The sequence below is a fragment of the Sinocyclocheilus rhinocerous genome, unplaced genomic scaffold (assembly GCF_001515625.1).
Source record: "Sinocyclocheilus rhinocerous isolate Xijiao unplaced genomic scaffold, SAMN03320098_v1.1 scaffold706, whole genome shotgun sequence".
Taxonomy (NCBI): domain Eukaryota; kingdom Metazoa; phylum Chordata; class Actinopteri; order Cypriniformes; family Cyprinidae; genus Sinocyclocheilus; species Sinocyclocheilus rhinocerous.
This window is the reverse complement of record NW_015632479.1, coordinates 303,491-315,972: the sequence shown is the minus strand read 5'-3', so window position 1 is coordinate 315,972 and position 12,482 is coordinate 303,491. Positions and strand designations below refer to the sequence as shown.

Here is a 12,482-nt window from a genome sequence, read left to right as displayed (position 1 = left end):
TTCACCCCCGGAGCCATGCGAGGCACTTTTTATGATGGATGGATGCTCTTTATTGGACTTCTTTTGGAGTTTTGAAAAATAACACCATTATAAAGCTTGGAAGAGCCAGGACGTTTTTAAATATAACTCCGATTGTATTCGTCTGAAAGTCATATACACCTAGGATGGATTGAGGGTGAGTGAATCATGGGTAAATTTTCATTTTTGGGTAAACTATCCCTTTAAATTCTTCTTCCTCTAGTGGTAACTAATGGTCAGCTAGACTGGTTATTTTAAATTCGATTTATCAGTATTAAATTATTGTTTTGCCAAATGTGAGTTGTTTAGTGTCTGTGTGAGCGTATGCTGCAAACGTGCTTTCCCTACAGGGATAAATAAATAAACTGAAACAGAGGGTTTTATTAAAAATGTCCTGGCTCTTCCAAGCTTTATAATGGCAGTGAATGGGTGTTTTTATTCAATAGTCCAAAAGAAGTCAAATAAAGCGCATCCATCCATCATAAAGAGTGCTCCACACAGCTCCGGGGGGTGAGTAAAGGCCTCCTGAAGCGAATCAATGCATTTTTTTAAGAAACACATCCATATTTAAAACTTTATAAACCGTAATCTCTAGCTTCCGCTAACAGTCGTACGCGTGTTCATTCCGGCGGATGACGTAGGACGTAGCGTAAGCTCCGGTGAGAAGTGACGAATGCGGAAGCGCAGAGGAGAGAGCAAAACAAAACGCTGGTCACGAATTAGAAGTGCAAAGAGTAGATTTGTAAAGAAAAATGTGGGAGGATTTTGATATAAGCCAAGATGAGACTGGTTTTCCTTTGCTAAAGTAAGGAAACGAGACTAGCATATCTCACCGGACCTTACGCTACGCCTTACATCATCCGCCGGAATGAACGCGCGTACGACTGTTAGCAGAAGCTAGAGATTACAGTTTATAAAGTTATAAATATGGATGTGTTTCTTACAAAAACGCATTGATTCGCTTCAGGAGGCCTTTCTTCACCCCCGGGATTTTTTTTGCACCCTCAGATTCCAGATTTTCAAATAGTTGTATCTCAGCCAAATATTGTCCTATCCTAACAAACCATACATCAATGGAAAGATTATTTATGCCGCTTTCAGATGATGCATAAATCTCAATTTCAAAAAATTGACCCTTATGACTGGTTTTGTGGTCCAGGTTCACATATGCTATATATCACATTCAGCGATGGTTTCTGTATGATGATTTGAGCGGTGGTGTATGGCTCTGCAGATCGGTATCGTTGGACGAACCGGCGCTGGGAAGTCCTCGATGACTCTGTGTCTGTTCCGTCTGCTGGAGGCGGCGGATGGAGAGATCGTGATCGACGAGGTGAAGATCTCTGAGATCGGCCTTCACGACCTGCGCTCCAAACTCACCATCATCCCTCAGGTCGGGCTTTTGGGTTTTCTTCAGCTTTGTTGGCAGTAAAGCATCTGTTTTAATTTAAGCACAGCTTGGGAATGGCGTTTACTGCTGTATTAGTGTTGCGCTCATGATGGGTCAGCAGAAAAAGCTCATTTCCCCATTCAGAGCCATAAAGCAGTTGATAGTGATTTTGATGCCAAAGCACCTTCAGGCTCACTAAACGCTGCTAATTAGCTTGTTATAAACTAATGGCGTCCAGATTATTAACATTGGACTTTTTTCCCGGTGTTTGTTTTCTCTAGTAAAACCTGTTCTTAACCTCATTTCACCTTTTAACAGTTACTAAAATGCTGCAGTGTGTTTTTACAGCATTAGTTAAATATTGAGTTTAATAAAGTTAAATATTGATTTTTTAAAATCAAATATATATTAATGTTGTTACATTTTTAATTAATTTGCATTAATAGCAGGAAACGGTCTTATAAGATTTAATTTTAATTGATAATTTATTATAACATTTTATATATTACTTAATAGCTTATTATTTACTGTGACAGCTATAAATTCATAAACAAAACAGCATTAGTTAAATATTGAGTTCAATAAAGTTAAATATATTTAAATAATTTATATTAATGTTGTTACATTTTCTTTAATTAATTTGCATTAATAGCAGGAATTTGTGCCACTTATATTATTTAATTTTAATTTATAGTTTATTATAATTTATTTTATTATTATTTAATAAATAACTTAATATTTAACTGTGACAGCTAGAAAATTCATAGACAATACAGCATTAGTTTTTAATCAAATATATGTTAATGTTGTTATATTTTATTTAGTTTTTTATTAATTTGCAATCAATAGCAGGAAATGGTGCTGCTTATGTTTTTTAATTTATTTATTATTTAATAAATAATAATTTTAACAATAATTATACTCAACTCTAATTTTCGTTGAGTTTCGCCATTCACATGAATTCATGTTGATGATAAATAAATGCTGTTTTTCTCTGAATATAAGTTTATTTTGAATGCACATGTTTTACATCTCACAGTGTCTTGTGTGACTGATGTGTGTTTGTAGGAGCCCGTCCTGTTCTCCGGGACTCTGCGGATGAACCTCGATCCCTTTGAGAAATACAGCGATGAAGAAGTGTGGAAAGTGCTGGAACTCTCTCATCTGAAGAAGTTTGTCAGCAACCAGCCGTCCAAGCTCGAGCTGGAGTGCTCCGAAGGAGGAGAAAACCTCAGGTGCAGTTAGAAATAACACAGCAATATGGCTGTGTGCATTACATCACTGTATATTCTCCATAAAATACTCTTATTTTAACCCTCTGCTGCTGTTTGGTCGTTTCTGACAGAAAAAAATTAGGTTTTTGTTTTTTAGAATTTATTACTTCATCGGAATGGAACAAAACTTGGTTTTGGCACTTGCTGTGTGAACACATAAAAAAAAACTTTGGACATTATTCAAAAAGATTAAATGGTCTTGAATAATAAGTAACACTTCGCGGTCAAAAATGACGGTATTGGAAACTAATAGGAAGCAAATGTCATCTAGTAGAAACCTTTGGTACTTGCGCCTCATTTTTTGTGATATCAACCTCAAATTTGGAGCACAACTTGTTTAGATTAATGGCTTTCATTTTCATGCAGTTTTAGAGTTAAACATGTTTTGGAAAGTTTCTTACTCTGTTCGAGCTGCTGAGTCCAGAAATACTGTCTGTTTTGATGGAGCAGGGCACACTTTTTCTCACAAAATGTGATGCATTTTGTAGCATTTTTGCTTTTGATGACAATTTTACAACCATCTGTTCAATGCTCAGCCTTTATCACAAGTATGAATGATTCGGAACACATTATTTTATCTCTACTTTTTCCACTTTTTTTTTTGTGTGCAGATTTTAAGTTAAATTATACATTTTGAATACTCCTTTTTGTCATTTTTGACATTTAACTGTGTTGTTTTTATAAGAGCATTAAAGTTGATTTGAAAAGTCTTAATTCTTATTTTGTGAAAAACCAAAAAAATAACTGAGATTAAAGGTTTTTATTGATATTTGATCTCAGCATCAAACATATATAAGATATAGTTTAGTCCAATTCTGAGGAAATCAATTCTTACAATTTCTTACAATTGCGAGTTTGTATTTCACAAATCTGACTTTATTTCTCAGAATTATAAGTTTATATCCTGCAATTCTGACTTTATTTCTCTGAATAGAGTTTATCACACAATTCTGACTTTATTTCTTAGAATTATAAGTTTATATCTCACAATTCTGACTTTATTTCTCAGAATAGAGTTTATATCATAATTCTGACTTTATTTCTCAGAATAGAGTTTATATCACACAATTCTGACTTTATTTCTCAGAATAGAGTTTATATTTCACAATTCTGACTTTACTTCTCAGAATTGCGAGTTTATATCATGCAATTTTGATGTTTTTCTCAGAATAAAGAGTTTATTTCTCAGATCTGCAGCATGTATGAATGATTCTGAACAGTATTTTATGCCTAATCTCTAATTTTTTCCACTTTTTGCAGATTTTAAATTAAATGATACATTTTGAATACTCCTTGAATCTCGCAAATCTGACTTCATTTCTCAGAATTGCGACTTTATATCTCACAATTCAGAGAAAAAGTCAGAATTGTGAGATAAAAAGCAGCAATTACATTTTTATTCTTTTTGTTCAGTGGTGTAAAGAGCAGCAAGATATTTTCTCTCTTTTGTGGTTTGATTGACATTAATGATGCACTTTAAGACTGAATGCATGGATCTAATATACTGATACACATGTGTTTGCATCTTTCTCAACTGTTTATATTCACTTAAGACATAAACACCTGTGTATACTCGCAAAGATGGCCATTTTGACACATAAGTGTGTCACATAAGGCGTATGCACTGGTATTTCACCCACCCCTACATCGTTTCCATGAAGGCAGAGCGTGTGTACATGTTGAATTCAGTGCTTTTCTCTTGTGACAGAGTGCTCGTTTTGGACAAGGGAAAGATCGCAGAGTTCAACACGCCGACTAACCTGCTCGCTCAGAAAGGAATCTTCTATGGAATGGCTAAAGACGCGGGTCTGGCGTGAGCTCATATGCTGTAAGCCGCAGTGCCTTCACACAGTGTCACACACACAACGCCAGTATAATTTATGATAATATTTATTAATTTATGATTTATTATATTACAGTTTAATATATTATTTAATAAATAACTATGACAGCTATAAATTCACAATACAGTATTTATTTAGTTATTTATTATATATATATATATATATAAAAAAAAGTCCAGGTGAAGTTGAAATAAAAGATGAAATCCCATATGATCCCATATTGATTACTGACATTTAATACTAATTTCTAACAGCATGAAAGATAAATGACTGTTCACTAAAATACTCCTAAAATCTCTTCATGGGTAATGAATGAATAGAGTGAACTGAAGTGGATTTTAGCTGAATTCAGCCTCCAGTGCTTGTGTTTGAGTGTGTGTAGATCTTAACAGACCACTAGAGGACGTGTCTCAGCATCATCATGTCGTCTGTAATGAAGCACACGCTGCCTTTCTGATTCTTGAACTGAGCCTCAACAGAGACAGACCTTCTCTAATGCTGTTCACGATGGAATCCCGTCTCTCTGAGGACACTTTAGCAACAGGCTTGAACACACGTCATGTTGAACTGTTGAATCTCTGAGCGCTCGTGTGTGAACGTATGAAAATCTGCAGCATTAGATTCAACATAAAGCCGGTCAAAGGGTGTCATTCCTCTCATTCTGGACGCAGCTGCTGTCTGTCTCCTCTGAGCTCCACTGACTGCAAACACCTGAGTAACACACTGAAGATCTTACAGATCACGCCATAATCTGTCAAGACTGACTCTCTTAATGTTTAGTGTCCCGAAGCCTCCAGTCATAAATATACAGGACTGTTCAAAAGTGCGGGTCTGTAAGATGTTTTGTTTTCAAAAGAAGCCTCTTCTGCTCACCAAGGCTGCTTTTATTTGATCAAAAATACAGTAAAAATTGTGAAATATTATTATAATGTAAAACAGCTGTTTTCTATGTGAATCTCTGTTAAACTGTCATTTATTTCTGTGATCAAATCTGTATTTTCAGCATCATTACTCCAGTCTTCTGAAAACAGTTGTGCTGCACAATATTTTTGTGGAAACTGTGATGCATTTTATTTTTCAGGATTCACAGATGAACAGAAAGTTCAAAAGAACAGCATTTATTTGATGTAATACTGTCTCGTTACTTTTGATCATTTAATGTGTCCTTGCTGAATAAAAATATATTTTCATTTCTTTCAAAAATAAAAATATTACTAATCCCCCCCCCTCCCATTTTGAATAAGATTTTATTTTTATAAATGTTGTTTTCATTTTAATTTTAGTTAGTTTTAGTAATGTTGTTGTTTTTGTCATTTATATTATTCTTTTTATTATTCGCGTCGGAAATGTAACGCCCTTACCATAATCGCTTCAGCTTTCAAAGTAAATATCAAGACAGTTAATAATGTCGTTAGTTTTACCATCAGTTCAAGCCCGAAAGGGCAACAGAGTCGCGTGACAGACACAGTGATGATGCAGTACACAAGCCGCGGTTAAGACAGCTGACGTGCTATGATTTCTGACAGGCAGTTCACTCTCCTGTGATGTGACCCTGTTCCCCTCACACACACACGACGCGTTACTCTGTGCTGCGCAAAACTCCGCATTTGAACAGTCAATAGCAAATACTTAAACTAGTAACAAAACATACTTACAGTCGCTGATTCAGAAGCGCCAGATTGTCATAGCAAAGTCGGAATTGACCCTTTTTGTTTTTTTTTTTAGAAATAGCCTTTTTGCACATCCAGCCTTGTACTCTTCTAGGTTCACTGTCGTCCATAAAATGCGTTGCACAAATTCGAACATCTGGGTTGTGCTGTTCTGTTGTAAATAAATCTTAACCAATGATTCCTAATTGCATCTACTTCCGGAAGAACAAATAAAGTGCTTTTGCTTTAGCACTGAAACACAGTGTATCCCTGACATGCTGCATCAACACTACTGCTGTTCCTGAAACCACGCCTTCTTTCTTTGCGTGCACATTTGGGCGGCATTATGCTAATATTTCCACATAGTGACCTAGATATGTGGGGGTGTGTTAGAACGAGCTGTTTTAGGTAGGTGTGGCTGACTCTTAACTTTTTTAAAGAATATCTCTTTGGATTTGAGACTTTAGTCTTTGCAACTTTACAGATCTTCTTTATGCACCAAGAGCTTGTAACACTCCAAAGAGAAAGGAAAACTTGAAATCGTATCATATGACCCCTTTAAGAAAATCCAAATGATCAGTATCTGCAGATGTCATTCTGAATAAGCGGCTATTCGTATCGGAGGATACATTTTTTATCGGTGCATCCCTAATAATAATAACAACGCTCTACTTGAGTATTTTTGATATAGTATAATGGCTGTAAATGATTTTCTCCACATCTTTTCCTCTGAGAAACCAGTCGCTCCCAATGTCAAACGCTTCAGTAATGAAATTGCCCAATTCAATGACACAAGCCCACAAAACTCCCTTCTTTCGGCTCACGGAGCAAGCTAGATCACGAAACATCTCCTGGAGGCAGAAAACCCCCAGATCTTTAAATATCCTCAGTCATGCGGTTCCCGGCAAGTGACAAACACTGGCAGGCCTGCGTGGATCCAGACAGGAGGGCTGTTTATTCCCATTCATCTCCAAACAAGACACCTCACGCTCTGCGCTGGAGATCTGAGTGTTGGCCGTCCTCTAATGTCATTGGACTCAGGAGGATGAATCCGCTGTAAATGCAAGGCAGGTTTCGCTCCCTCAGGCTGAGCACATGAAATATGGATGGGTTTGGCTCTTGCTCTTTACCTGCCTGATCACTTCATGCTGCGGGCGGAAAGATTCGAGAAGAGGCGGGTTTGTTTCGATGGACCGGTGACAAAGCAAGATTCGCCTACGATACAAAACAAAGCGCTGATTTGTTATTGAAGGCCAGTTCGTCTTCATACTGTTTAATTTAGTTGTCTGTGGCGTTGACGGCCCGTGGTGTTTGTGAATGATTCCTGGCGTGGAAGGTGTTTCTGGGAAATAAGCCTTCTTGCAAGGGTTGGGCCTGTTGGTGAGAATACAACATGCTGAACAACAAGACATGCCGAATGTGTTTGTGCTGTGGTAAGAACACTTCTTTAGAAGCGTAAACCACACAGTGACACTGTTTCAGCCAGTAATGTTTCTGGATGCTCTGCAGTGAATGGGTGCCGTCAGAATGAGAGTCCAAACAGCTGATAAAAACATCACAATAATCCACAAGCAATCCACAGCACTCCAGTCCAGCAGTTAATGTCTTGAGAAGTGAAGGCTGCATGTTTTTAAGAAACCAATACATCATTAAGGCATGTTTGCCTTCAAACCATTGCTTTCGGCTAAAATACGAGTGTATAATCCATAATAATGATTCCTCCAGTGAAGAAGTCCATCATCCCCTGATGTCCTCTCACATCAACATCCAGTTTTGGATGGTTTTGTCTTCTAAAGGGTGTTTAATCTGTGCATATGTCTCTCCTGATTCAGACCAGAACACTTTTTCACTGGAGGAACAGTTATTATGGATTATATGGACTTTTAGTTAAAAGCGTCTTAATGCTGGATTTGTTTCAGCTTTTGTCTTCTCCAGATGTTAACTGATGGACTGGAGTTGGACTGGAGTGCTGTGGATTATTGTGATGTTTTTATCAGCTGTTTGGACTCTCATTCTGACGGCACCCATTCACTGCAGAGCATCCATTGCTGAGACACTGATGCAATGCTACATTTCTACAAACCTGATGAAGACACAAACTCTGAAGGTGAGTACCAATTTTAAGCAAATTTAAATTTTGGACTGATCTATTCTACCACAAAATAAGCTTTATACTTCAATGCTGTTTAAAATTTGTGGCAATTTGACAGATTTAAACCTTGAAGACTGGAATAATGATGCTGAAAATTCAGCTTTGCATCACAGGAATAAATTACATTTTAAAATGCATTCACATAGAAAAGGGTTATTTTAAATTGTAATAATATTTCACAATTTTTACTGTATTTTTGATCAAGTAAATGCAGCCTTGCTGAGCGGAAGTGACTAACAATGTTCTAATTTTCAATAAAATATACACTTACAACATTTATCTGCCTAATTTGTCCATCAGTTTAATCTGTCTACCATTTCTTATTGATTGTCTTTAACTAATGAGTATAGCTCAGTCTGCCGTGTGAAAGCCTCCCAGTCGATATGTTCTTAAACCATGAATATCTCCACTGAGTTGTTCACGTCTTTCAGAACGAACTATCCTGTTATTTTAATGGCACACCCTGAGGTTTCAGCTTTTGTCTTCTCCAGATGTTAACTGATGGACTGGAGTGCTGTGGATTACTTGTGGATTATTGTGATGTTTTTATCAGCTGTTTGGACTCTCATTCTGACGGCACCCATTCACTGCAGAGCATCCATTGCTGAGACACTGATGCAATGCTACATTTCTACAAACCTGATGAAGACACAAACTCTGAAGGTGAGTACCAATTTTAAGCAAATTTAAATTTTGGACTGATCTATTCTACCACAAAATAAGCTTTATACTTCAATGCTGTTTAAAATTTGTGGCAATTTGACAGATTTAAACCTTGAAGACTGGAATAATGATGCTGAAAATTCAGCTTTGCATCACAGGAATAAATTACATTTTAAAATGCATTCACATAGAAAAGGGTTATTTTAAATTGTAATAATATTTCACAATTTTTACTGTATTTTTGATCAAGTAAATGCAGCCTTGCTGAGCGGAAGTGACTAACAATGTTCTAATTTTCAATAAAATATACACTTACAACATTTATCTGCCTAATTTGTCCATCAGTTTAATCTGTCTACCATTTCTTATTGATTGTCTTTAACTAATGAGTATAGCTCAGTCTGCCGTGTGAAAGCCTCCCAGTCGATATGTTCTTAAACCATGAATATCTCCACTGAGTTGTTCACGTCTTTCAGAACGAACTATCCTGTTATTTTAATGGCACACCCTGAGGTTGCATCAGTCCTCACTCAAGATGTTCAGACTGACAGGAGTTTATTAATTGTTTGTTCCCATTACAATATGTCCTTAAACAAATACATCACACATTGCCTTCGCAGAGGGCAAGTAAGGTAATGCGTCTCCGAAGCAGGTACGTGAAAGAATGCAGTGTGTTGCAGCTCCTTCAGCAATCAATCACACAGAGTTGCAGTGTGTTATCAATGTGCCAGCAGTTAAAGCCTTTTATTCCCGCTGGAGGCCAGATACTCTCCTCAACCTGGATCCTTCACTCAAACACGTTTCCTCGGAAATGCTTGAGAAAAAATACTTGATTGTTAGATGTTCGGGTAATGATATATTTGGATCCAAACTCCCGAGGCGTGAGATATCGTATGGATAACCGTTGATGGCCAAAATGTAGTGGATCTTTCCTGAATTTCAGTCTGCCGTCTGAGATATTTAGATATTTAAGTCAGGTAAAATGCATTTTCCAAAAGCTTAACGTTTATTAAAAAGAGAAAAAAAAAGAGTTTGCCCTCATTTGACACCTGAGAGCCTGAAAGGGTTTTTCTCTCTCTCACTTCCGGTGCTCTCTCTCTCTCTCTCTCTCTCTCTCTCTTTGGAAAGATATCTGAAGATAAACAATTTCCTACAACTGTTAAACAGTTAAACTTAACAACAAGGCACTGTTAAAGTTAATCTACGGTCGCAGGGGTAAAATAAGGTGAAGTTTCTCATGAACACAGATAGTAGCTGCATGCAACCTATTCACTTTGTGTAATATTAGCAATATTTTAGTATTAAAAAACTTTTTTGAGGATATACATTTAAGATACAAACAAACAACCAAAGAATAAAAAAGTTAAAATGTTTTTATAATATTTAACTTATCTTTAATATTTAAATTTATTTTAATTTAGTTTAGTAATTGTTTTACTTTTTGATATTTTTCCGGAGCATTTGTGTGAATCACAAGCTGAAGTGCGTCGTGAATGAAACATGTCCTTTGTTCTGTTCACATTCTTTCATCTAGGCCTTCTTTAATCAGCATTAGTGTTTTTGCATAAATAGATTTTGTGTTTTACTCACAGGCTATGGTGTTGTGGAAAAGCTACATGAGATAAACCCTCATTTTAAATGACATTTATTAATTTAGACATAATTTAATGTACAATATCATCAGCATTGGCTGATTTTGACCAGCTCTGCCAAATTAGGGTAAGATGGGGTTAAAGGCGCACCTTAAGGAAAATGTGCTTTACTCCCATATTGCAGAAAATGAATATCTTTATTGAACAGGGAGTAACACATTTTGTAGGAAATCGTAAAAGTAGTAAAATGATAGTATACAAATACTCCAGCTAAAGTGGTAATATTTATATAAGTTAATACTTGTTCAAAACAATCACTTCAGCACAGTTTAAACCATATTCTGTTTATTTTGATTAGTAAAATAGTGCAATTTACATTTATTCACTTGTACAGTCATTTATACACTATTATTAAAATATATTAAATTTAAAAACAGAAATGAAAAAAAATAAATCAAATTTTTAAAAAATATTAAATATTAGATCAAATTAGTGTCCACATGCACGTGCAAACTGAGTTTTGCCTTTAGTGCTTTAAAAGAGAATAAAATCATGCGCGTCATTTGTGCATCTTTAGGCTTGTTATACCCTTATGTCTTTTCTTTCTCAGTGTATGTTAAAATGTAGGGATGGATATCTACTTTTCCCTTTGTTACGTATTAGGCTGTTTATTAGCACACTCCTTAAATATTGGCATTGGTGCTTACAGAAATTTGAACACTGTGGTTTTGACTTTTCATTTGTGTGACAGGATTAGATTTTATTTATGCCATATATCTGATAGAACAATCGTCTAATGCTTAATAGATCATGTTATATTCCGTAGTTAAATTCCATGATAAACTTTTAATTTAACAACCCACATGTCAAAGGGAAAACCTTGGAGTGTTATAACACATGTGGATTACGTGTGTTTCAAACTTTGATGTGAAGTTGATGGTTTGCACAGTCATAGTATCTGATTTAACATGTATAGATGAGAAGCTCGTGTGCATGGATGTTGCATATAATTAAACGAGAACTTGCTGATTCTGCCGTTTAATGTCCATCAGCAAGATCACAAATAACTAAACGAGCCTTGACATTTAACTTTCTTTCCTCGCACACAGTTTTGTCCTTAAAATCCAATATGTTGCTCAAGTATGATGGAGATTTCATCTGTAATTTGTTAAACTGGTGTAGGCTATATTACTTAAACACTGATATTTGATATAAAATTGGCGTTTATTAACCATTTCTTGCTTTTGGATTCTATGTTTCGTTTTAAAGTGTCTAAAATTCCCACGCGCGTGCCAGATAAAGGGTTAAAGCAGCAGCCTAGAGCACTTTCAAAGAGAGGCAGGTGTCCCAGTACCAACCCAGCTCTGGACCAGATGTTTTTAATCCTCTCTCTAGAACTACAGAGTGATTCATAACTGTCATTGCGCGTCAGGCGAGTTTTGTGGTCAGGAGAATAGCCTTTGTTGCTCAAGAAGTCAAAACCTTTTTTTTTTGTCTCCTGCTGCTTGGAAGCTCGAGGCGCAGAATTCTGGCTCAGCTGTTTCAATAAAATTAGGTTAGTAACTCCTCAAAATAAGTCCTCATTCCTGCCCTCCAACATGTGGTGGATGCTGTTTCCTCGCTGGATCTGGTTCGTCTCGGGACAGTTTTTGCTGCTATTTGTGGACAGGCAATGCGTGAAAGGCATGACTTTGCAAAGAGTTGCTTATTCCCACGCAGGGATCTGTCCAAACGACATGAACCCAAACTCGTGGGTTGATGCAATGAGCACCTGCACGAGAGAATGTGAATCTGATCAGGTTTGCCTTTTCATTCCATTTAAATTAGTTGTCATTTTGACTGCATGCATAAATATATATATATATATATATATATATATATTAGTTGTATGTAGTTTGTT

At 36.3% G+C, this 12,482-nt stretch overlaps 2 protein-coding genes across 2 annotated transcripts in view; both read left to right on the top strand.

The window, feature by feature from the left end:
• Nucleotides 1-11,990, top strand: part of LOC107742596 (canalicular multispecific organic anion transporter 2-like) — a 15,504-nt gene extending 3,514 nt beyond the window's left edge. Inside the window, exons 3-6 of the mRNA XM_016555639.1 lie at nt 1,253-1,411; nt 2,477-2,643; nt 7,185-7,192; nt 11,917-11,990. Coding sequence (XP_016411125.1) covers nt 1,253-1,411; nt 2,477-2,643; nt 7,185-7,192; nt 11,917-11,990 — 408 coding nt within the window. The remainder of the gene's footprint in view (nt 1-1,252; nt 1,412-2,476; nt 2,644-7,184; nt 7,193-11,916) is intronic.
• A 190-nt stretch (nt 11,991-12,180) lies between these two features.
• The window catches only part of LOC107742603 (WAP, Kazal, immunoglobulin, Kunitz and NTR domain-containing protein 2-like), a 2,585-nt gene continuing 2,283 nt past the window's right edge, over nt 12,181-12,482 (top strand). Inside the window, exon 1 of the mRNA XM_016555645.1 lies at nt 12,181-12,381. Within this exon, the coding sequence (XP_016411131.1) occupies nt 12,181-12,381 (201 nt within the window). The remainder of the gene's footprint in view (nt 12,382-12,482) is intronic.